This window comes from Hibiscus syriacus, unplaced genomic scaffold (genome assembly GCF_006381635.1).
Source record: "Hibiscus syriacus cultivar Baekdansim isolate YM2019G1 unplaced genomic scaffold, ASM638163v2 tig00110226_pilon, whole genome shotgun sequence".
NCBI lineage: Eukaryota > Viridiplantae > Streptophyta > Magnoliopsida > Malvales > Malvaceae > Hibiscus > Hibiscus syriacus.
In genome coordinates this window covers 508,987-531,577 of record NW_024062637.1, presented here as the reverse complement: position 1 = coordinate 531,577, position 22,591 = coordinate 508,987, and the positions used below count along the sequence as shown (strand labels likewise).

The following is a 22,591-nucleotide window of genomic DNA, read 5'->3' as shown; positions in this document are numbered from 1 at the left end:
TTAACAGGTGATCAAATGACTCCATCTCCATGTCCACCATCGGCAAAGTTGTTTTCTTACTCTCGTCACGAAACCTCTACAAAGATTCATTTGCAGCTGCTAGTTGGAAAGCGATTCAACTCTCTGCCGAATCCCAAAATATGAAATTACGTTCTTCCATTATCCCTAAAGTATCACGATTCCATCCATGAAGGCTGAAGCTGGGGAAGTTTCAAACTCCAAACCCGAGTCTCTGCAATTGACCTCCTCACAAGCTCTTTCAAAACAAAGTGAACCTGCAACGAAGTTCACCAATCACTGCAGATGAATATGCCTCTAAAGAATGAAAACGCATTAGATATTTATTTTAGATCCAGAAAACAGCATAGCATGAACCCTCAGTAAATAAAACACCTACAAGGCTACAAAACCCTTCCATTCTTCGAGTGGTTGTAAAAAATAACAGAGAACTAAGCAAGTTAACAAGAAAATGCCACCTTGAAAAGGGAACTTAAAGCATCAACAGAATCCTCACTGGGTCTGAAGTACAACAATGAGACTCGAGCGTGATTAAATGCGGTTGGTACCCATCTGCCTCCGAGACTACTTTCTTTATGTTTTGCAGTGACAAATGACGTTCAAATGGAAGCTTCCTTAAAGCAGCAGGTAGCTGGTGGTCAAAAACTCCCTAGACGCGGTCTCCACTTGACCGCCTAGAATATGCTTGAAACAGGATGATAAAGTAGTATGGTTGTATCATATTATATGATTAATCTGTTGTGCAATAATGGAGGTGAAAAGAAAGGAGCTGTAAATAGTACCCTCCATTCAATTGCTCCTTGAAGATCCGATCAAATGCTCCGCATAACTCCAGGATGGTGTATAACTGAGCCTGATATATAAAAGCAATAAAATACAAGTTGATTAACAGAACCTATGAATATCCCAATATCAAGAAATAATAGAGCAATTTAGAGGTTTTATACACTGCAGCAGATGCCGAATCAGTCAAGTCACGAACAAACTATTGATGTATATTAAAATAGGAAGAAAACTTACATCTATAGTATTTGTCCCCTTGTCCATCAAGTCAAGCTTTGGTTAATACACCAAATTCCTTTCACCTAATACAATTAACAATGACTATAATACTATCCTTACACGAAAATCCGATTTCACTGTAACCAGTAGTGATAAAAAAGACAGATACCAGTTGGAAATTGAATCCCAGAAGGTCAAATATTTCTTGGATATTATTCATTGGAAAAAGGGGATTCTGTTAATGAGATGAGTTTGTTGCCTACAAAGACTAAAAAGTTCTGTAATGCTCATTCCAATGGGAAAAATAAACGGACGATAGTGAAATGGAGGTGCGGGGAATCGAACCCCGTGCCTCTCGCATGCAAAGCGAGCGCTCTACCATATGAGCTACACCCCCATGTCGAAGAATTATGAGATATTTTATTTAAAATTATCTAAATAGCTAACACCTTAAAATTTGAAGCCATCATTTTATATATAATATATATATGTGTGTGTGTTTGTGTGATTCAGAGTGGATTCTTTACATGGTCTAAAACAGAATTACGAGAAGTAGGGCATAAAGGATAACAACGCTAACCGTGTTTCTATTGAGACAAGAGTTACTTTCTTCAAAACAAAGGGGTCAATCATTTTCGCACTAACAGGTGATCAAAATGAGCAACATATTACAATGGATAAATCAGTCCTTAAGAGAGTTCTGAAACCATCAAAGACCCCGGCCATCGGCCGTTCTAAAAATTTTTATGAGGATGGACACACATATAAAATTTTTGATACAATAAAATTTCAGGATAGGCACACATACAATACATTAATGAAAAAAAAAATCGATTTTAAAAGAAGAAAATTCGAATTCCAAAAAATTTCAGGATAAACACGTGCTCACCCTAATATCAATGTGATCTACCACTGCCACCGGCTATAAGCTGAGAAAGCCGTCTACCACAGCAAAGAAATATCAAAACTGCAATTCTGAACTTACTATATCCATTTTGTAGATTACTAATTTTACAAACTTTAATAAAGTTTAGTACAATCGAGATTTTAACAATCCAACCGTTGGATCTATTAATATAATTGTACTTATTATACATGTAAATTTTCAAATCAATCCAATATCCTTATGACGTTGATAAAAAAAGTAATGTATTTAACATAAAATATTTAAATGAATAGAACATGAAATTTAACGGTTGAACTGTTAATATATATGAATGATAAAATCCGTGCTTTTGCTACAAAATTGGGTTCCTCTGGATCTTTTGTGTTCAGAGTGCCATGCTTTTAAAACCGTCCAAAGAGACTCCCGATTCATATGACTAGCATTATGGATTTAGAAAGTTAGGTTATGGAATGAATATTTCATTGCCTATAAACAACATTAACACTTGACCTACCGCTCATTCACACAGACTGTAGCACAAGTGACGTGAAGGAAGCACCTCGCACCTGCATAAGGACTAAAAGTTGCCAAAACGCCCTCCCCCACGACCCATTCTTCGTTCAACTTTATTTTTCATATTTACTACCAATATTTAAAAAGTTACATTTTAGTCACAAACATTGTATTCACCCAATCGTTTACTCTCGTACAGGAGTTACAAAACCTGAATTGTGAAAAAAATTGTTTAATAACTAATCTGATCCACGAACTTTAGGGTTCGGTTGTATTGTTTGATCGGGTTGTGTCTCTCTGTAAATTTACAACCCTCTTCTCGTTGGTATGAAGAGCCATGTTTGCTTTGTACAGGGCCTAAGAAGAAATAATTACCCGCAAAAATTGCAGTATTTCCTTTTTGAATAGAAGTTTATATTCATCTTGAAAAGTGAAAATATCTAAAATTATAATAAGAGTTTACGTAACTATTATCCTAAATTAAATACATAATTTGGACATTTTCATATAATATTGATACAATAAACTAGCTACTTAGATCATATAAAGAGCACACATGGAAATGATTAAAAACCAACCAAAAAACCTGAATAAAATTAGATATGAACAAATTTGGTTGCATCGGCAAACGAACCACAAAAGCGATTAAACTATTAAAAGACTACCGAGAATCATAAATCAGAATCGAACATCTTGAGAAACTATCCACAAACGCAAAACCCCATATCCAAATTTAATATGAGAGTTCAAAGTAGAAAAGATCAATAAAATTACAAATAAATGTCATCTTGATATGTTATAGTGTGGTCAAATCCAACAATGAGAAAAAATCAAAAACTCTTAAATTTGAAAAGTGGAGAAAACCACAATGTCCAGCATATTATGCGTACACTACAACATAAAGAGAAAATGAGAGGAAGAGGGAGGAAAGAAAGGACAAAATAAAGGAAAAGAAAAAATACCCTTTTTTATTCATATCAAAACAAAGTTGCTTTGATTAACTGGTTGTTTAAGAGAGAGAAGTTATGAAAATGATTAGGATGATGATGATTAGTTTTTGGTTTAGGGTCAGTACAAAGAAAAAATGATGCAAGATGGGTTGATTGATGTCATTGACGGTCATAAAATATCAACAAAACGATGATATTAGTGGCAAAGAGACGAAGGTTCAATATTTTATTTTAAAAGAAGATGGGTGATCCATGTGGGTCAACAGACTCAGATTTAGTGACGAAAAAAATCTGTTGATCACAACCCCTCGTCGAGCCCACACTTGAGAACGCCTTGCAGAGACCCCCTGTAGAGACACCTCGCAAAAGACCTCTGCTCCTGTCTCCATCTTATTGCGTGGACCACACTCGTTGAACACTACATCCCATCTGGGAAGCCATTGTATCTAGACCTATGAGGCAAGGCCAATTGCCCCAGGAGCTCCAACCATGTGGCACCTCAAGACAAAGAAAAACCCCACATATATAAGCCATTGCTCTGCTTAGAGGCTTGAATGACCCCAGACATCACCACTCTTCAGCCTTCCCGCCAAATCAACTACCTTCTTCCTCCCTACTTTCATACCTGTCCAAACTACAACATTTTATGGCTCTCCACCTTCTACAGGGTGAACCATCGTTGACCGCGACAAACACAACACTCATGTATGGAAGGTATGAATTATGTGCAGTTTATTTAAAGCTTAGAGTGAAATCATGGGCAGTGATACTTCAAACATAGAAACTAACAATATGACCAATATCATTAAGAATAAACATTAATAAAGTACTTTAGATATTCAAATAGGAATCAGAGAAACAGGCCTTAGTTCAATTGTCTTTCTCTGTGTTTATTCAATTAAAATAGTGTCGCCCCATTTTTAGTTAGTTTAACCGTGGGCCAATGTCATTAGAAAATTGAAGTCCCAAATCCCAATACTGTAATAAGAAAAAAAAATGGGAAAATTAGAAGTCCATGAAATTATTTTCCCTGTTGAACCTTCATCATACGATCAGAAACAGCCACCCAACTGCCAAAAAGTGTGTCGGCAAAGGATCAATATAATGTCAAAAAAACTAAAACAGGGAGGGGGAATCGAAAAAAGAATCATTCTTCCAGTATTATTATTATATATAAAATAAATTGGTTTCAAGCACTTAGCATGACAGACATTTCTCACAACAGAATAAAAGAACAAAGAGGGAAGACCATATCATACAAACAGTTTTACAAACTAAACATATACTACCAATTCATGCCCACAACCAGACACCATAGAAAACTAGCAACATTCTTTATTGGCCAAGTACACTGGCACAAAACAAAAATGATATCCCAAAGCTTTATTTAATACGACTTCAAAGCATGATGAGCAGAAGCACTAAATTCCCTGTTGAATTGATCTCTTATAAGTCAGGTTAGTGTTCCTGAGTCGTACAATGCAGTTAAAATCTACCCAAAAGTTTCATTTTCCTAAGAATATTCGTTTCAAACCTATGTGCTCAACACAGATTAAGATCTAGGCATAGGGTACGATGTTCCAAAGATATAAAACAACTCCATGTAACATAGGTTAGCATAAACATCCAATAGAAAAAACACTAAAATATAGGCAAAAAGGAGGGGTTCGCATACCAAAATAGCCTCCATTTCCTCATTGGAAACAGGTGTTCTTTTGGGTTGAAGAGAAGCTTTGCCTCCAACAGTTGAAGGAGCCTTAGAACTGGAGAAGAAAGTTAGATCACCATCACCAGTTTTGCCACCAGTTTGAGACTGCAATCCAGAATCTGCAAAAAAAAAAATCAATTTCTTCTCTTACTTTATTTTTCATAAAACCCAATTAATTGCATTGTATTTTAACGCCCTGATCAGCAAACAAGGTTTAGAACAAGTTGGCTAACGTTTAAAGATTCAGCCCAAAAAAATCAACCCCCCTTTGTTAAATAATAAAATATAAATACCATAAAACATATAAAAAAGAAAGAAGAACTGAGATTTAACAACACATGAAGACATCGACGAAGATGAAGCATTCAATGGATCAATGGACAGGGGGAATACCAGAAGATTTTAGATGCCTTTGGGGGAATTTGATGCGAGGGATTCTCTTCATTGCTTGCGCTACGCCCATCTTCTTCTTTGCAATGGGATTTCGGGAAGAAGTCTGGCGGTGATTTTCAATTAAAGAATTTAGTTTGCGGTTCCAAAGACTTCTCGTTTTCTAGAAAAGAAAGCGGCGATGTTTCGGGAAGGGAAAAGAGAGCGAAAATATTAAAATTGATTTCTGCTTTCAAAATAAACAAACGCGTTATACAACGAAATAATCAAATTATTTAAGATTTTTTTATTTCATATTTCTAAAAGGCCAAAAAGACGAGGTCTATATTCTTTTGAGAAAAATTAACGTGACTCTTTAATTTAAAAAAAATTAATAAAAAATTTGACTAACGTTTTCTGTTATTGATTATTATAGTATTGATGTGGCAGTTTATATTGAGATAATTTTTACTGTGTTGATAACATGACAAATACATAATAAATGAACTAAATTTATTTTTTGATTTTGTTCGAGAGTCAAATTGATTTTTTTTAAATATAAAAGGCTTATTTAATTTCTTAAAAAATAAAGTTATTTTAAATTTTAAATACAAATTATTCAAATATTTTAAAAAATAAATATTATTAAAAAATAAATTACTAAGAAAACTAAATATACATATTAAAAATACTTAAAATATATATATATTTTATATATATATATATATATATATATATATATACATGTAAATATAGACATATCACCAACACTTATACAAATTATTTTACTGGATTAATCGAAACTTACAAAATTTAAAATTAGTCAAGTCTTATAAATTTTGGATTAGTCAAAATTTACTATGTTTTCTAATTATATTTTATGTCAAAATTCATTATATAATTACCTTTTAAAATAGTCGAGACTTATAAAAAGATAATTAAAAACATAATAAGTTTCGACTAATTTAAAAGTTATAAGTTTTGGCTACTTTAAATTTGTATTCTAGTAAAAATACTTTGTATAAGTGTTAATGCTACTCATATATGTTACATATATATGTTATTTATAATATATTTTTTAAAAATAATTTTTATTTTTTAATAGTTTATAAGTAATTATTTTATAAACTATTATCTATTTTCATTTTTAAATCTATAATAATTTTAGTATTTTAATATGTGTATTTAAATTTTTAATAATTTATTTTTTATATTTAGTATTTTTATATTTAATATTTTGAATATTTGAATAATTTTATATTTTATAATTCAAAATAATTTTATTTTTATAAAATTAATGAGCCTTTGAACTTTTTTAAAATATCAATTTGGCCTTTGAACAAAATCAAAATATCAATTTAACAAATTTATTATGTCATTCACCACGTCATCAATCATATTAGATTGTCACGTTAGCACCGTGAACTGTCATGTTAGCACTGTAACAATTAACGACAGAAAACATTGTTTAAAGGACCTCACTGAATTTATTTTCTGAATTTAAAGGTGACACTAAGAAAAAAATAATATGAAGATTACATTGATTTTTTTAAATATGAGACATCTGATGTTTTTTTTTTTTTTTTTGTGAATAAACGAGAGAAAACAAATTGCCGAGATCAACCAGTGATCAACATAGCCGACTGAGGGGTATCCATCAGCAAAAACCGCTCAAGCTCCACGGGTGGTGTCGTGAACACCCTGCTCACAAGCCTTCCTGAACCGGCTAGTTTAGCAAGTTGACCAGCAGCTCCATTAGCATTCCGGCAGACATGGGCGAACCGAACAGTCCAATCCTTCCTCAGCAAATCAAACACCCTGTCGAGTAGGGTAAAGGAGACATGAGCCTGCTTTTTCTTCTCCAAGAGGCTAATAATCTCTAAGCTAACAACCTTCACAATAACGTTTCTTTCGCCAAGATTCCAAGCATGTGATAAACCTTCGAAGACCCCCCAAAAAAAACTTCAGCTTCCATAACCAAGCAAATCCCGATTTGTTTCGAAAATCCAATCATCCAAGCACCTTGCCAGTTCCGGATAAGACCCCCACACGAAGTATAACCCGTAGTTCTGTCCTGGGCACCATCCGTGTTAACCTTGCACCAATTACGGGTTGGTGGATCCCATCGAGCTGGAACACTCTGAGCCCGACTCGCAATCGGCCTAACATTCGGGGAGGACTCCAAAGCTTGAAGAGCTACCTTTGTAGCCTCCTGCTTTCCATCAAAATGCTCTCATCCTCGAAGTGTTCTGAATCAAAAATACGCCAATTACGATGCAGCCATATGGACCATATAATAGCGCCGAAAAGAATATCCCAACCATTCTCCTCACGGCATATACTCCCGGCGATGAAAGATTATTGTAAATCCAATTTTTAATGCCCCGGAAAGGAAATCCGAGAGTTTATCTCCTTTAACAACACAAGACCAAGTTGCGCTCGCTAGAGGACATTTCCGAAAGAGATGATCAATCGTTTCCCCTTGCCTTCCACAAACTCCACAAGATCATCCATGCTCATGTGCCGGCAAACCCTTTTCGCATTGGTGAGAACACGCTCACACGCTACCAACCAAAGAAAAGATTTAACCCGTTGAAGGCCACAAGATTTAACCAAAGAAGAAAGTTTATTAATGCTGAAGTTTTTTATATATAATTATAAAATGAAATTATTATTAATAACATTTATATTCATAAATTAGTAGATACGAGAAACTTAATTTTGTGAAAAAAATAGTAAAAGTAGTAGAAAAAAATTGAAAATGTTGATTTCTCTTCGAATATATATAAATCTAATCATACTAAAAAAATAGAAATAGAAAATATCATATATCTTTCGCTTTTGGCAGATAACAAGGGACAGAGACACATGCCCTGTTCAAAGCATCCGGTGCCGAAACAGATGGTCTTTTCACTCTATTAAAGTTTTTATTCAACTTTAAGGATAGAAGGCTTAATATACTATTTGGTACCTGAACTTGTTATTATTCTTATAAATGTTATATTTGTGTTTTTTTTAGATAATTTGGTGCTTATATTTGTCAAAAGTTTTATATTTGGTACCTGTATTTATTAACCGATGTTAAATTTATAAATGTATTATGAATGCCACATTTAAGTAAAATAAATCATTTCATTTTAAATTTGTTTATTAATTACTTTTGGATTATTTAATATGAATCATTTTGGGTTTGGTTGAAAAATACAAGTATCAAATGTGTAATGTTTGAAAAATAGATATCAAATGGGTTCAAAGCAAAACATAGTTATCACATTTGTATAAAGTGACAAATTTAGGTGTTAAATGTGTAATATTTGACAATTATAAGTACTATATTATAAAAAGTGAAAAATTCAAGTACCAAAGGGATCATTAAACCAAAATAAACTAGAGAATTACGATAAAGTAATATTATGTTAGGGTAAATATGTATATTTTGGTATTTAAACTTGTTAATTTGATTTCTAATTTTTAATTGATTGAACTAAATACCCGAAGTTCGCTTATCGATTCAAAATCAAACTAAAGAAATAGAGTTAATAGCACCAATCGTCCGTAAACTTTGACTCTTATTTTAAATTAATCTTTAAACTTTTAAACATTTCAATTTCGTTTTTAAACTATTAATATATGTTTAATTTTGTCCTTCCGTTAACAAAACTGTTAAATACTCGTCAAAATCCATGTAAGCATTGATGTAATATATAATTATTTGAAATGTCATAAATTATTATTAAATTAGAAAATAAAAAATATTTTTTAATAAAATAATAATTCTCTCAAATCTCAACCTCAACTAAGAAAACGCTCTCCATTTTAAAAACCTCAACCTCGAGTAAAAAAAAATTCAAATCTCTTAATTCCTTCCTAAAATCATAATAAAGAGAGAAAATAGAATAAAGAGAAGATCCATAAAGGAGAGGAGCGTTCGCCCAACTCTAAATCATCCATCTGTGCGATCCCTAATTCATCCTCTCTTTTTTTTGGGTTCTATAGGAGGTGAACTTCAAGGCTTCCTTTGGACCAGACTCAATCAATTGATAGAACTTTTTGATTGAAGTTGATGGCAGCATGATGAATCTAGAAATGATAATCCATGGTTTAAGAGGTAAGTATTTTAAAATAGTATTAATATTTTAGTTAATTTTAAAAATTTAACTTTACTGTTTTTAATAAATTCAATCTAAAGATTTAGGATTTTATTTAGGGTAAATTATACCAATGATCACCCCTTTGCCCTTTTTCATTTTGACCACCACTCTTTTTTATCACTACTTTTGAAATTTTGTCAATTAGATCATCCAATTATTTAAATACATTCAATCAAGTCGTCCGTTGTTAACATTTAACACCTAAATTTGTCACTTTATACAATTGTGGTAACCGTGTTTTGCTTTGAACCCAGTTGGTATCTATTTTTCAAACATTACACATTTGATACTTGTATTTTTCAACCAAACCCAAAATGAATAGTGCCATTACTTTGACGGAGATGATGATGTGGTAGTTAATAAAATTGGTATAATTACACACTTGGCCACTCTTACTTATATATTATATCAATATAATCCTAATTTTAATAAATTAAAATAAAATTCATCCTCCAATCAAATAGTGACATATGTCACCATTTAATTTGAGGATTAAATTTAGGGTAAACTACACGGGTGACCACCTAACTATGGTCAAAATCTTTTTGACCACCAATGTTTCGATTTAATCAATCAGACCACTCAATTTAAATGGTTCAATCAAACCACTCTCCATTAAAAAATTAACGTTGCGTCTGACGTTTTCCATAACCTTTTCTATTTTCATGTTGGATATGCATCTGTAACACCCTAAACTCGTTTAGGACTAAAGTGCCACATTAGGCTATTATGGTAACCTCTGATTTTCAAAACATGTTCATTCTCATTTCAAAACATACTACATGGTACCAAAATAAATATATACAACAGTTATAAAAACACTTTTTTAAAATTGGAGCTTTGTGACACATAATTTAAAATCAAAATAGTGCAAACTTTGAGTTCAATAAACCAAATACATGAGTAAGATTTTATGAATACATATGCCCACTCAAGCTACAATACATTACTTTGATAGAGATGCTGGAAGTTCTGCTGTAACGGTGCTCCATGAACTGCCCAAGTTAAAAACCTACAAACAGAAACATCTAAACTCTAAACTTACAAAGCTCAACAGTATAATTGCTAATTTAGAGCAACATTATGAGTCTCATAAACACAAGCATGTTAAAAGCATAACACTAAGAAGTAAGTACATGCATGACTTTAATCAAGTACTACCTACTTAAGGTTTAAATGATCTATCACTAAAATAGGATTTTCATGTTTCCCTTAGTCCTCTACTAGGGGCCTCGTCATGAGTATACCTCTAAAATGTCTCTAACCACCCTGAATGTATCTGTTATGTATTAATTAAATACAACACTGATGATCTTGTGCATTATCTTGATGCAACCCTGACTAGTATCATGTCTCACATAGACATTAACCATTAGTTAACTGGGGAATTCGATGTCACAAAGCATCGGTGAAATTCCCACGAAGCCGTTGAATGATCTCTTGGTCTCACATAGCCATCAGGTAGATCATGGAGGGGAAACCTGATGTCACTATAATTCTCGCTCAACTGAAGTATTGGCTTGGTCTCACACAGCTGTCAAGTCAAGGTTTAAGGATATATGTTGTACTTGAATAATGCAACTATACATGGATATCTAAGGGCCCAAATGGCACACAATATTGACATAGCTAACCAACGCCTCATGAGTGTTCAGGACTCGCACCCTAGTTAGCCACTAAAGTGCCTCGAGCATTGACAATAAGCTGCTCGGGCAACTAAGTTAGCCTGACTACACCCTAACATAGCTGGATATACTAAAGCAATGGTTTATTAATATGTTGTTGTTGTTATTTATTAAGCTACTCTATTTTGGTTATTTGTTGCTTAAGAACATTTTAGTCACTTCTATCTATAAAAATATCTCTATGTGTTTCATGACTTAACGACGATTACCATGTTGGTTGTTCATTCTATGTAACACTAATTAGCATGATACCTGACTCGAGTTCATTATTAGGTAGCAACACTCTAATCGCTCTTATAGTATTGCTCCCTGACACCCCTTGAATTGGAGGAGAATCTTATGTGATATTGGTTCACTAACATTCTTGAAGCACATGTTTTCTGCTATTATTGAATCTGACTTACTTATCGTACCGCTTGTCGGTATATCCTCTATAATGATCCTCATTCTTAACTATTTAATACATGATTGATTGAAGATACTTTGATGTATTACGCTTAGTATGGTTATATATGTTGTAACCCACTCCTATGATTGTGTTTAGGCCCTTCTGGTCCTTTATGTCCCTTACGGACTAAGTTCCCTTATTACAGATCATCCTTAGCTCATACATGTCTTAAAAAGGTCAATTATTACCATTTAAAGTGGGTAGTACCAATACTCTACTTTCAATATTGATACACTAGGGTCAAGTATTGATACCTCTATGAGTATCGGTATCAAACATGGATTATGTTGTTGAAAATGTGGCCCAATATCGATATTGTTACCCTAAGTATCGATACTCTCCCCAGCAGTATCGATACTCCCAGTTGGAAATCCCTAAATTTCATATTGACTCATCCAGTATCGATACTTAAACCCATAAATGTCTTGTTTAGGTTCAAAAACACCCAAATTTCATCCCAATGTCTTAGTTTGGTTCCTAATCATGTTTTAAAGATTTAAGAGGTTCTTTAGGGTCTTAAAATGACATAAAAACACCTTATTTACATCTAAAACATCATTTAATCATGAAATTAAATATAAACCCTAAAATGCTCAAATACTCAAATCTTAACAAGTCTTTACATTTATGAAATCCATAACACTCCAAAGGATTATAAATACACTACCTTGATGTAAGAATCCCAAAATAAGCTCCTTTAGCCAACAACATTCTCCTCTTAGAACTTGGCTGATTTTTTTTTTCTTTTTTCTCTAGCCAAGAAAGAAGAAAATGATTTCTTAACACAAGGTGGAAATGAGAAAGATTAAGGATGTTTTGAAGCTTAAGGATGTAAGAAAGAAACCCTAATCACTCACCTTGAGTTTGACACTTGCTATGGAGTAGAAAGATGAAAAAATGAAGAAGAGAAGATGGAAATGGAAGGCCCCACACCCAAAACACAAATAAAAGCCTAGGGTATCATATTCTTTCCTTTAACGATCTAATTACGCTTTAGGTCTCTCATATTTTTATCTTAAATAAAAAAAATACCCTTTTTAAGAAAATTGGGCTCAATTCATAACCAAATAAGCCCATACTCGGCCTAACGAATTTAATTGGAACATCCACACGATCCACTGACCTCTTGGGTAAACAAGAAACTACCAACCCGAAAATTGGGGTGTTACAATTTTAGAATGCATATAAGAAAAAAAAAGTGGGCTCTCTCTTTGTTGTTATTTAAAGTAACCCTAACCCCTTATTTTAAAATTTCCCTATTCTAAAACCCTAAAGTGACTACAAAAATGGAAGAAGAAAAGTGTAAAGCAAAGAAAGAAAAAGAGTAAAAAGAAGGCTGAAATCGAAACACAGATGCAGAAAATACGAACCGAGTGTGCTTTTGTGGAGTTCATTCGACGCTAACAACAGGCTGGATCGATAAAAATCTTGGTACGAGGTTTTGAGGTTGTTGAAATTATGAAAAATGGGTTAGGTTTTACAAGATTTTTATTGGTATGATCCACCAATAAATTATCATTCAAAAGTTATTATTGTTGGTCTTCTAAGAAAGATTGGAGCAATAAAGCATGATGAAAGGAAACGTAAACTTTGGTGGATTTTTACTTCTTTTGTTGTCTTATTTGTTGGAATGATACTGGGAATTATAATCAATTAACTATCTTATTTGTTATATTCTTTTTAGGAGTGGTTTAGGGTAATATTTTGTTGTCTTCTTATCTTGTCTTTTTTTCTTATCTTCTTTTGTTGTCTTCTTATCTTGTTTTTTTTCTTATCTTCTTTTGTTGTCTTCTTTCTAATAGTGATTTAGGATGTTATTTATATAACATGTTTTGTCAATGTTATGCTTTAAGTAATAATGAAATGTTAAATTTGTAATTTTATTTAAATTTGTCTTAATAAAGAAAACATTCAAAAAAATATCATTACATTCATTTTCATACCAATATATGACATACATCATTGTTTGACCAATATACATAAATAAAAAAGGACTGTTTAAGACCAATTCTTTAAGCATATATAAGCTCTTTTCAATTATCAACAAAAAATCAACCAATATCAATTGATTAAATGCAATGGTTAAATGTATATGGTCAAATTCACTACTCAAAAACATCAAACAAAGGTGTATGATGCCAATAGTATCAAGTATCACTCTTATGTCTCTTTGGAGATAACTGACTGACACAACTATCCTAACTTATTGGTACAGTGTGAGTGAGCATCCATCTGACAGTATGGTCCCGTGGACTAGTTGTTTAATTTTGCATGCAACTTGATTTGTTCTTCTAAACTACAATCACAAACAATTCAAATTCAATCGTACAAAAATGCTCAAGTATAACTTACTGGAAGCTTTGATCTTCTTGCAGCAAATGTTTGTTGGAGGGGCCTGACATTGCCACTAATCTGATCCTTGCATGTTCTGAAAATATGTCTAGACTTTCCACATTTCCTACAAAATAGTTTAAGTCCCCTCTTTGTCACTCTACCAGTCTGAGGTGGTGCTTTATCAACCTTTTTCTTTTGTTCTTGTGTGGTCTTCCTAGTGTCTTCTCAAACAAGTGGTAGAATAGACTCCATTGTTTCAATAGGAGTCCACTAATTATGACCTCTTACTGGGTCGATCAAATGAGAGTATATGTCCATTTGAGTTTTCACTAATATCATTAATCGAAAAACATTTTTTGGCCTTTATGATTCATTACTAAGATAAAAATTGCATGGACACAGAGAATACATGTGTGAAAAAATAATTAGTAATTATAAATAAATAAAAAATAAATATTATATTAATAAAAATTTAAATTGGCCTCTTAGTTCCTATTTTCTACAAGAACAAGTTCGGGTTTTAATGTTAACACAATGCCGATTTAAAGGACCACATGAAACATGGAATGTTGATCCACCATATGAATGAGCCAACATCTGTATAACACAAAGAAACAATTATGATAACAAAAAAACATATAAGCATTAACAGTATGCAATAACTAGTTATACCAATTTGCTTGTGATATTGCATTGCATAATTTTTTCTGAATTTTAGGGCATAGAGGCCCATAAAACTTATTAGCTTGATCCTTTCTTTTTGCAAGTCTTTGCATCAATATTGTTCTAATAGATTCCACTAATGTAATAAGTGGCTTGTCTCTAGCTTCAAGTATCAACTAATCATAAAATGAAAAAAAATATTAGAGTACATTAAAAATGTATTTTTAAATAAAAATGTTATTTGTCATAAATTAATAGTTTAAAGACGAAATTGAAATGTTTAAAAGTTTGAAGACCAATTTAGAATGAGAGTTGAAGTTTAGGGACGTTTGGTGTAATTAACTCAAAGAAATATGATAAATTATTGTTAAGTTTGGATATATATAAACATGTACGTAAATTTTTATTGGTCCAATTAGATATCTAATGTTAGTTTATTGGTTTAAATTAATACATGAATTTAGCTTATTTCACTTTAGTACTTAAGGATTTTTTTGGTCTAATTACATACCAAAACTTTACTTTTTGGTTTAAACTGACATCTAATCTTGGCATATTGGTTTAATTTGATATTTTAGGGATTTTATCAAATTTTAAAAATTTGGATTCGTCTAAGCTTGTTCGACCTGAATGGATCTAAATATGAAATGATTCAATTCCTTTAGAGAAACCAAGTTCAAATGCCTAATTGGACAAAAAATCATGAGTATCAAATTGAATCAATAAGACAAATCTAAGTACCATTTTAAACTAATAAGTTATATTCACATGCTCAATTGGATAAAAAAAACATCATTATCAAATTGAACAAATTAGGTAGGTTCATATGAACAAAAGTTCAAGTACCATTTTAAATTAAGAAGTGTGAAAAAAGATTAGACATCAATTTGAATTTTTTTATTAGTCTAAGCGTGATTATAAGGTAGTGTATGTTTGGAAGACTCCTAACTCATTTGACAATGAACGTTCAAACACCCCTAACATTCGATGTGCTCGAATCTAAGACCTCTAGGAATAAAAATTATTCATTTAACTACGGAAGTAGTTTGGTTCGTGCAATGTATATTTATCCATTAAACTACTACAAACGAATGGGTAAAAGTATTATAATAGTCCCTATGTTATACCTTAATCACGTTTTGGGTCCTCTAGTGAAAAAACGAACACTCTTGTTTATAATTTTGAATAGGAACAAAGTGATATTTCTTTTAATTTTTTTGATTAAATTTTATGTTACATTTGAATATATGTTGTTGTTAATTTTTTATTAGTATAAAGTGTTTATGAGTGATAGTATTTATTCTAAAGACTATTAATCGTTTGATATTGAAAGTTTAAATTACCCTGCAATTTTTTGTGCTCGAACTTGATACTTCTAAAATTAAGAATTATTATTTTAACCACCAAGATAGTTTGATTCGTACATTATTCAAATTTATTGAAATTAAACCTTTCTCTTTATTCGTGACTATATGATCGAACCACGCCTTACGAATACCAAACTTTCCTAAAAGAATTAAAAAGTTGATTTTTTTTTTCAATTTCCAAGAACTGGAATTTGATTACAATGAAGTTGATGATCAAGATAAACGACAATTCAACGCGTAAATTGTTGGGGGCTTACTTTTAAACCCAGCTTAGTATGGGAAAAAGGTTGTCATTTCTCGAAAGATTCTTCGGGAGATGGTCCGAGTGAACTTGTTCTCAGAGCAGAAACTACCCTTTCTCTTACTTTAAACCAATCAGAATCCCACAAAATTAATCTTCATTCTTAACTTAGAAGCCCATGACACCGTCAAATGTTAGAATGATTCAAAGTCTAACGTACAAGAAATTAATTCCATCACCTAAGAAGATTCACTTAAACATCCTATTAATGTGGCACACCAGATTCAGATTGGCCAACTTTTTTTTTAGTGATAAAGGAAAGAAGCTATGCATCATGTTTTTTTTTAATAAAATTAGATTTTTCTATTAAATGAAAATGTAAGGCACATCAAATCAAAGAGGATATAGTTTAAATATGAAAATTCAAAGACTTGAAAACAAAATTAAAATCTTCCCTTAAATATTGTTTTATCTATTATAAAAATCTAATAACTATTCTTGTCTCTATTTTATTCAAGACGCAATATTGATGTTGATGAAGGCGGAAATATTAAAAGAATGAGAAAATAACCTCAGTGATAAAAAATCTCATATAATATACGATTTTAACCAACTTTTTCCGGATTTGCCAAAATGACCAACAAAATCGCAATGCGATCGTTAATTCGCAACGTGATCTCCATTATCGCAAATCAGTTTCCAGATTCGCAACGCGATTATGACTATCGCAATGCGATTTTCCTAATTCGCATTGCGATTTACGTATTCGCGTTGCGATTTTCATAATTCGCAATGCGAATACGTAAATCGCAACGCGATTAAGTAAATCGCAATGCGAATTAGGAAAATCGCAATGCAAATACGTAAATCGCAATGCGAATCTTACTATCGCAATGCGGTTTACATAGCGCCATTCGTATTAACGCGTATTTTTCTTTTCAAATTCCAAACACAAATTTTTTCTTAATATATCGGAAACTGAACCGTCCACAGTAATCGCAACTCATAACCTCAAACCTAAAATCACAACACTCAGTTCCATCTCCATCTCTCACTCTCTACGGCGAAATCCGTCCCCATCTCCGAAGATTTCCTTCCCCATCGCCGGCGAAATCTCTCACAACCATTCACAGTCAGAAATCCCTCACAATCATTCAGAAATGGAAAATCGACCTCTGAGGGTTAGTTTTTTTTATTTTTATTTTGAAATTTTTGCATTATTTTAGGTTTTTCATATTGAGATTGATGATAAGTTTACTGGTAATTTCAATAATAGATTAACCATTTCACTTAGATTTCTTATTAAATTCATTCGATTGCTGCCAATACTGCTAAACTGTTTAGCCTGTGAAGTTAGTATTTGTCTTTGTTTTGTCTTTTGGTTAAAGTAATGCAGAAGAAGAATAGTTTCGAGAATGAAAATTGCATCGTGGAAATGACTACCGCAACGCGAAATGAAAACCGCAACGCGAAACCAAAATCGCATTGCGATTTTCATTTCGCGTTGCGATATCTCGTTGCGATAGTCATTTCGCGTTGCGATAGTCATTTCCGCGTTGCGATTTTCATTATCTCGTTGCGATTTTCATTTCAACCAAAAGACAAAATAGTGTTGCAAATTTTAGTTTCAAGAATAAACTACTATTTGTTTATTGTGTTTTGGTATATCTTCACAATTAGTTTTTGGTATATCTAACTTGGTATGTTTATTGTTTTTGTAGAACTTTTTTTCGGCTTCATTGACATTAAGGAATAAAGTTAGTCTAGCCACTACAATTGCTTCGAAGCTTTCACCTGCACAAAGAAAATTGTTTGAGGAAACTTGCTTCGGGCCATGGCTGAGAGTACAACATCTGGGTGGAGATGCTAATTTGACCCATTTGTGGCTTCAGACCATGAATAGCAATCTACCCGACAGTATACAACGTGTGAGAAGATATTGTTTCATTTTCCACCGACGTATACTTGTTTTGGGCGGAAGGAGTTCTGCTTAATCACTGGTCTACGATTCGGACACGATGATGTAGGCCGGTACACTCGTCATATCACCCGCCCATCATGGTTATCCAGAGTTTTTCCTGATGAGTCAATAGAGAAGCCGAACTTACACGTCGACAACATGAAGAAATTGTTTAATAAGAAAGATGGTTTTACTCGATGAATGACGTCGATGTTGTCCGAGTATGCCTTCTACTACTTTTGTATGCCGGCTTTTTAGGCAGAATGACGTCGATGTTGTCCGAGTATGCCTTCTACTACTTTTGTATGCCGGCTTTTTAGGCAGAGAGGCCAGACAACCTATTCCTCAGGAGCTAATATTATTGGTAGAGGACCTAAATGCATGGAATCTGTTTCCGTGGGGTTCGTATATATGGAAAGCTACCTGGACTAACATGTCGTCTGCCTTTGATGACCGCAAAAGTTTGCGGGGCGATGGGTCGAAATACACTTTGTCAGGCTTTGTTTGGCCTTTAAGGTAAGAATTTCTATATAAGTTTTCAAAATTATAATTAATTATTAACAATTACTAATGTTTGTTATTATATTGTTTGTAGATTGGATATTCGAGGCTTTCCCCAGCATGCGGACATATGCATTAAAAACCTCAAATGATATTCCTAGGGCTATTTCCTGGAAGAGGAAACGTCTGTTGGATTGGGAAGACTTAATACCATATGTGACAATAAATAATGTAAGTTAACACAAATATTATCATATATAAACAAGTTATTAATAGTAGACGTTTAACTTTGTTTGAGTTTTTATATTTTTAGGAGGCCAACATTCCATTAATGAGACTGACACCCACGGAGGCTGAGCTTGCCACTGATTGGTGGCAAGCTAGTCAGCATTTTCTTGATGGCACGAATGATGAGCAGCCTCTACTTCCTCCACTTCGAGAGCCATCACCTCACCCAGAGCCATCACCTGATCGACCCGACTATACACCTCTACAACGAGAGCCATCATCTATCCCGTCACATCATCGAGCCTCTTCTCCACCATCACCTCATGATAGGCGACCGGCAAAGATGCCACGACTTCTATCTCCCTGTTCTCCACCTCCACCTCCACGGATGAGTCAAGGGAATTACGTGACGAGGTCAATGCCTTGCGTGAGGGGATCGGTACTCTACGCGATAACGATGGTGCATGGCGTCTGGAGGTGTCTACTTTACGTGGTGAGGTTGCCGCTCTACGTGAGATGGTAGTATCGTTGCAGAATGAGGTTCATACTCTACGCAACGAGGTAAGTTTAAGATTTTCCATATTTAACTTGATGATAAATTTACTCGTAATATCACTTAAATTAACCATTTCACTTAGATTGCTTAGTAAATTTATTCGGTTGCTGCCAATACTGCTAAACTATTTATTAACACTGTGAAGTTAGTATTTGTCTTTTTGTTTTGTCTTTTGGTTGAAGTAAATTTATTCGGTTGCTGCCAATTCTGCTAAACTGTGTATTCTTTAACACTGTGAAGTTAGTATTTGTCTTTGTTTTGTCTTTTGGTTGAAAGTTTGAAATATATTTGTCTTTGTTTTCACTGTTTAAATATCATGTCTGTTTATTTACTGATATTTGTATTTAATTATTTAGCGGACCGATAAGGTGGATGCTTTACGTCGGGTTTTTCTTGCACGACAGAGTTCACGCATCAGACGGCGTGCACGTGCTATTGAGTCTCCGTATACCCCAATAGTGCGAAGACACCGCAAGAAGAAGCCCGACTCGCCTGTCATCCCTCAAGAGTCCACTCCTATCGTTGAAGAGGCCCCTATCATTCCTCGAGAGTCCCCTCCCACCGTTCAAGAGGCCACTGTCATCGTTGAAGAGGTCCTCCCACCATTCAAGAGCCCGATTCACATGGCGTCATATGTAGGATTCTTGAGAAACCCTCTGACGTGCCGGACATGATGGATTCAAGTTGGCTCTCGTATGAGTTACCGGCCAGTACCATACCGGTATCTGAAGTGGAGAGGAAACAACTACTGGACACAATTCTGGATAACACCCTTTGGGCTAAGACCGCAGTTGATTTTTATCTACATGAGCGGAGCCAGGGGTGTTTCACTGACATATGCAAGCTCAACGATGATATCTATTTGTTGCTTGATCAGTCTTGGTGGGGCGTATTAGGGGTCGAAGACAATGGCTATTTCGATGGAGGGGTAAGTCTTATTTTCTTATTTTAATTTGATTATTTTTTAAATTTATGTAAGTTACTAATATATGTCTTTTTTTGTAAAACAGCATATCGATGCGTGGGTGTCACGTCTTCTAATAATTAGGAAACTTAAGGAAAATAAAAGAAATACACGATATACAATTATGCCGACGTCTTTTAACGTCGTCCACTTGAAGAATCAACGAGATGAATCATTTGCGTTGGGCAATGGACAAGCTAAACTTTATCCTGCATGGTGGGAGGTCGATAAGGTTAGTGTTTATTTTAGATTGAGTTTAAAGGTATTCATAAATAAGTGCGCAAATGAATGAATTATTACTTATGATTGCAGGTGTTTATCCCTGTTTTGGAACGTAAACATTGGCTTCTCGTCGAGCTTCAGATCCCATCCCTTAAGGCAATAGTATATGACAGCATGATAAATTACATATCATTGGCTGATTTAAGAGATATTATTAAGGGATGGAGCTCTCATTTAGCTAAATTCTTGGATACGATAAATTATTGGACTCGTTCTGGAAACAAAAAGCCAAAGAAGCTCAATATTACATTTAGCAGAGACGAGACCGCACCATAACAAACGAAAGGACCCAGAGGGGATTGTGGTCCTCTCGTATGCTTGGCGTTGGACCGTTTGATCACATGAAGTATAAAGTATCTACTTCTGAAACATTACACAATTGTTTTCTTCTTATGACATCAAAATCATTACACGCAGGGTCTGTTTCTTCTTCTGAAACATCATCAAAATCCGAGTATTGACCAATATCAAAGTCCGGGTATTGACCAAGATCAAATTTCGAATACTGACTAGTATTCACAATTTTTTCTGTTGGCTCATCATCGTCTAATTGGTCAATACGAAAACCGGAATTTGGTGCTGAAAGTTGATTGGGATTTGGATTAGAGAAAGGTTGTGGGTTTTGAGAAAAACTTAGTTGATTACTACCCGCTACTGACCCAACAATACTACTTCTAGGTTCAACAACATACAATGTAACATCATCATTTGAAACACTAATGTAAGCAATGAATCGTTCAACATCTTCATTGTCAGTTAACAAATAAACTTTACCATTTCTCTGATAAGATAGCCTAAATCCACTTAGGGGCTCTAAATTCAATTTCTTTGAAACACGTAACATTAGAGTTTCATAAGTTAACTTTTTTAATGACAGTTTTAGTTGAAGATTCATGGGTAAAGGCATATATTGTAAAACACCATGAACATTCTCCCATGACCCTCCAAAACATAAATCTATCCAAACATGATCAACATTAGATGATTTCATGGTTGTAAATTAATTTACTAAACAAACGAGCTGCGAAACTAAGACCTGTTGCCAGATGGGGAAGGATATAGGAACGAATATAGGAACGGATGTCGCCGGAGAGAGTGATAGATGGAGATGGAATGAGTTGCGATTTAGGGATTTAGGTTATGAGTTGTTGCTGCTGCGTAGATATATACACAAAAAATTTATGTTGCGAAACTAAAACCTATTGCGAACTTTGAAAATCGCATTGCGATTTTGTATTATCGCGTTGCGAAAGTAAGTATCGCGTTGCGATTTTCCTAATTCGCAATGCGAATAAGTAAATCGCAATGCGAATTTGGAAAATCGAAATGCGATACTGACTATCGCAACGAGATAATACAAAATCGCAACGAGATTCTGACTTTCGCAACGAGATTCTGAAAATCGCAATCATCTTCAAAATCCCAATCACAACCGGCTTCACCTTTTGGGACTGTTAACTTAGGTGATTTTTAAACGCAAACGTTGTATTATGTGTATTTTATGTGTGCACTTTTAACATTTTCAGTTAGGCATGTATTAGTAACTTGAGTTTGAACATTGCTATGATCTATTCAGTTGTTATCACTTATTAGACATTCATTTGACTATCGCAACGGGGAAATCGCAACGCGAAAATGGCTATCGCAACGCGAAAATGGCTATCGCAATGCGAAATGAAAAATCGCAACGCGAAAATGGCTATCGCAGCTAGAAAATCGCAATGCGAAATGAAAATCGCATTGCGATTTTCTCGTTGCGATTTTC

The 22,591-nt window shown here is 33.7% G+C and overlaps 1 protein-coding gene, 1 long non-coding RNA gene and 1 other non-coding gene across 3 annotated transcripts; 1 reads left to right on the top strand and 2 right to left on the bottom strand.

The window, feature by feature from the left end:
* Window positions 1-1,344: 1,344 nt before the first annotated feature.
* Window positions 1,345-1,417, bottom strand: TRNAA-UGC. Its single transcript has one exon. It is a non-coding gene; the product is annotated as a tRNA-Ala (tRNA).
* LOC120114467 lies at window positions 1,345-20,997 on the top strand. The gene is made up of 3 exons (XR_005515394.1): window positions 1,345-1,419; window positions 11,784-11,787; window positions 20,986-20,997. It is a non-coding gene; the product is annotated as an uncharacterized LOC120114467 (long non-coding RNA).
* LOC120114466 lies at window positions 4,217-5,699 on the bottom strand. Its single transcript, XM_039135370.1, has 3 exons — window positions 5,471-5,699; window positions 5,045-5,196; window positions 4,217-4,439 (listed from the first exon to the last, which is right to left on the bottom strand). The coding sequence occupies exons 1-3, from the start codon at window positions 5,538-5,540 to the stop codon at window positions 4,422-4,424; spliced, it is 240 nt and encodes a 79-aa protein (XP_038991301.1). The 5' UTR covers window positions 5,541-5,699; the 3' UTR covers window positions 4,217-4,421.
* Window positions 20,998-22,591: the final 1,594 nt, after the last annotated feature.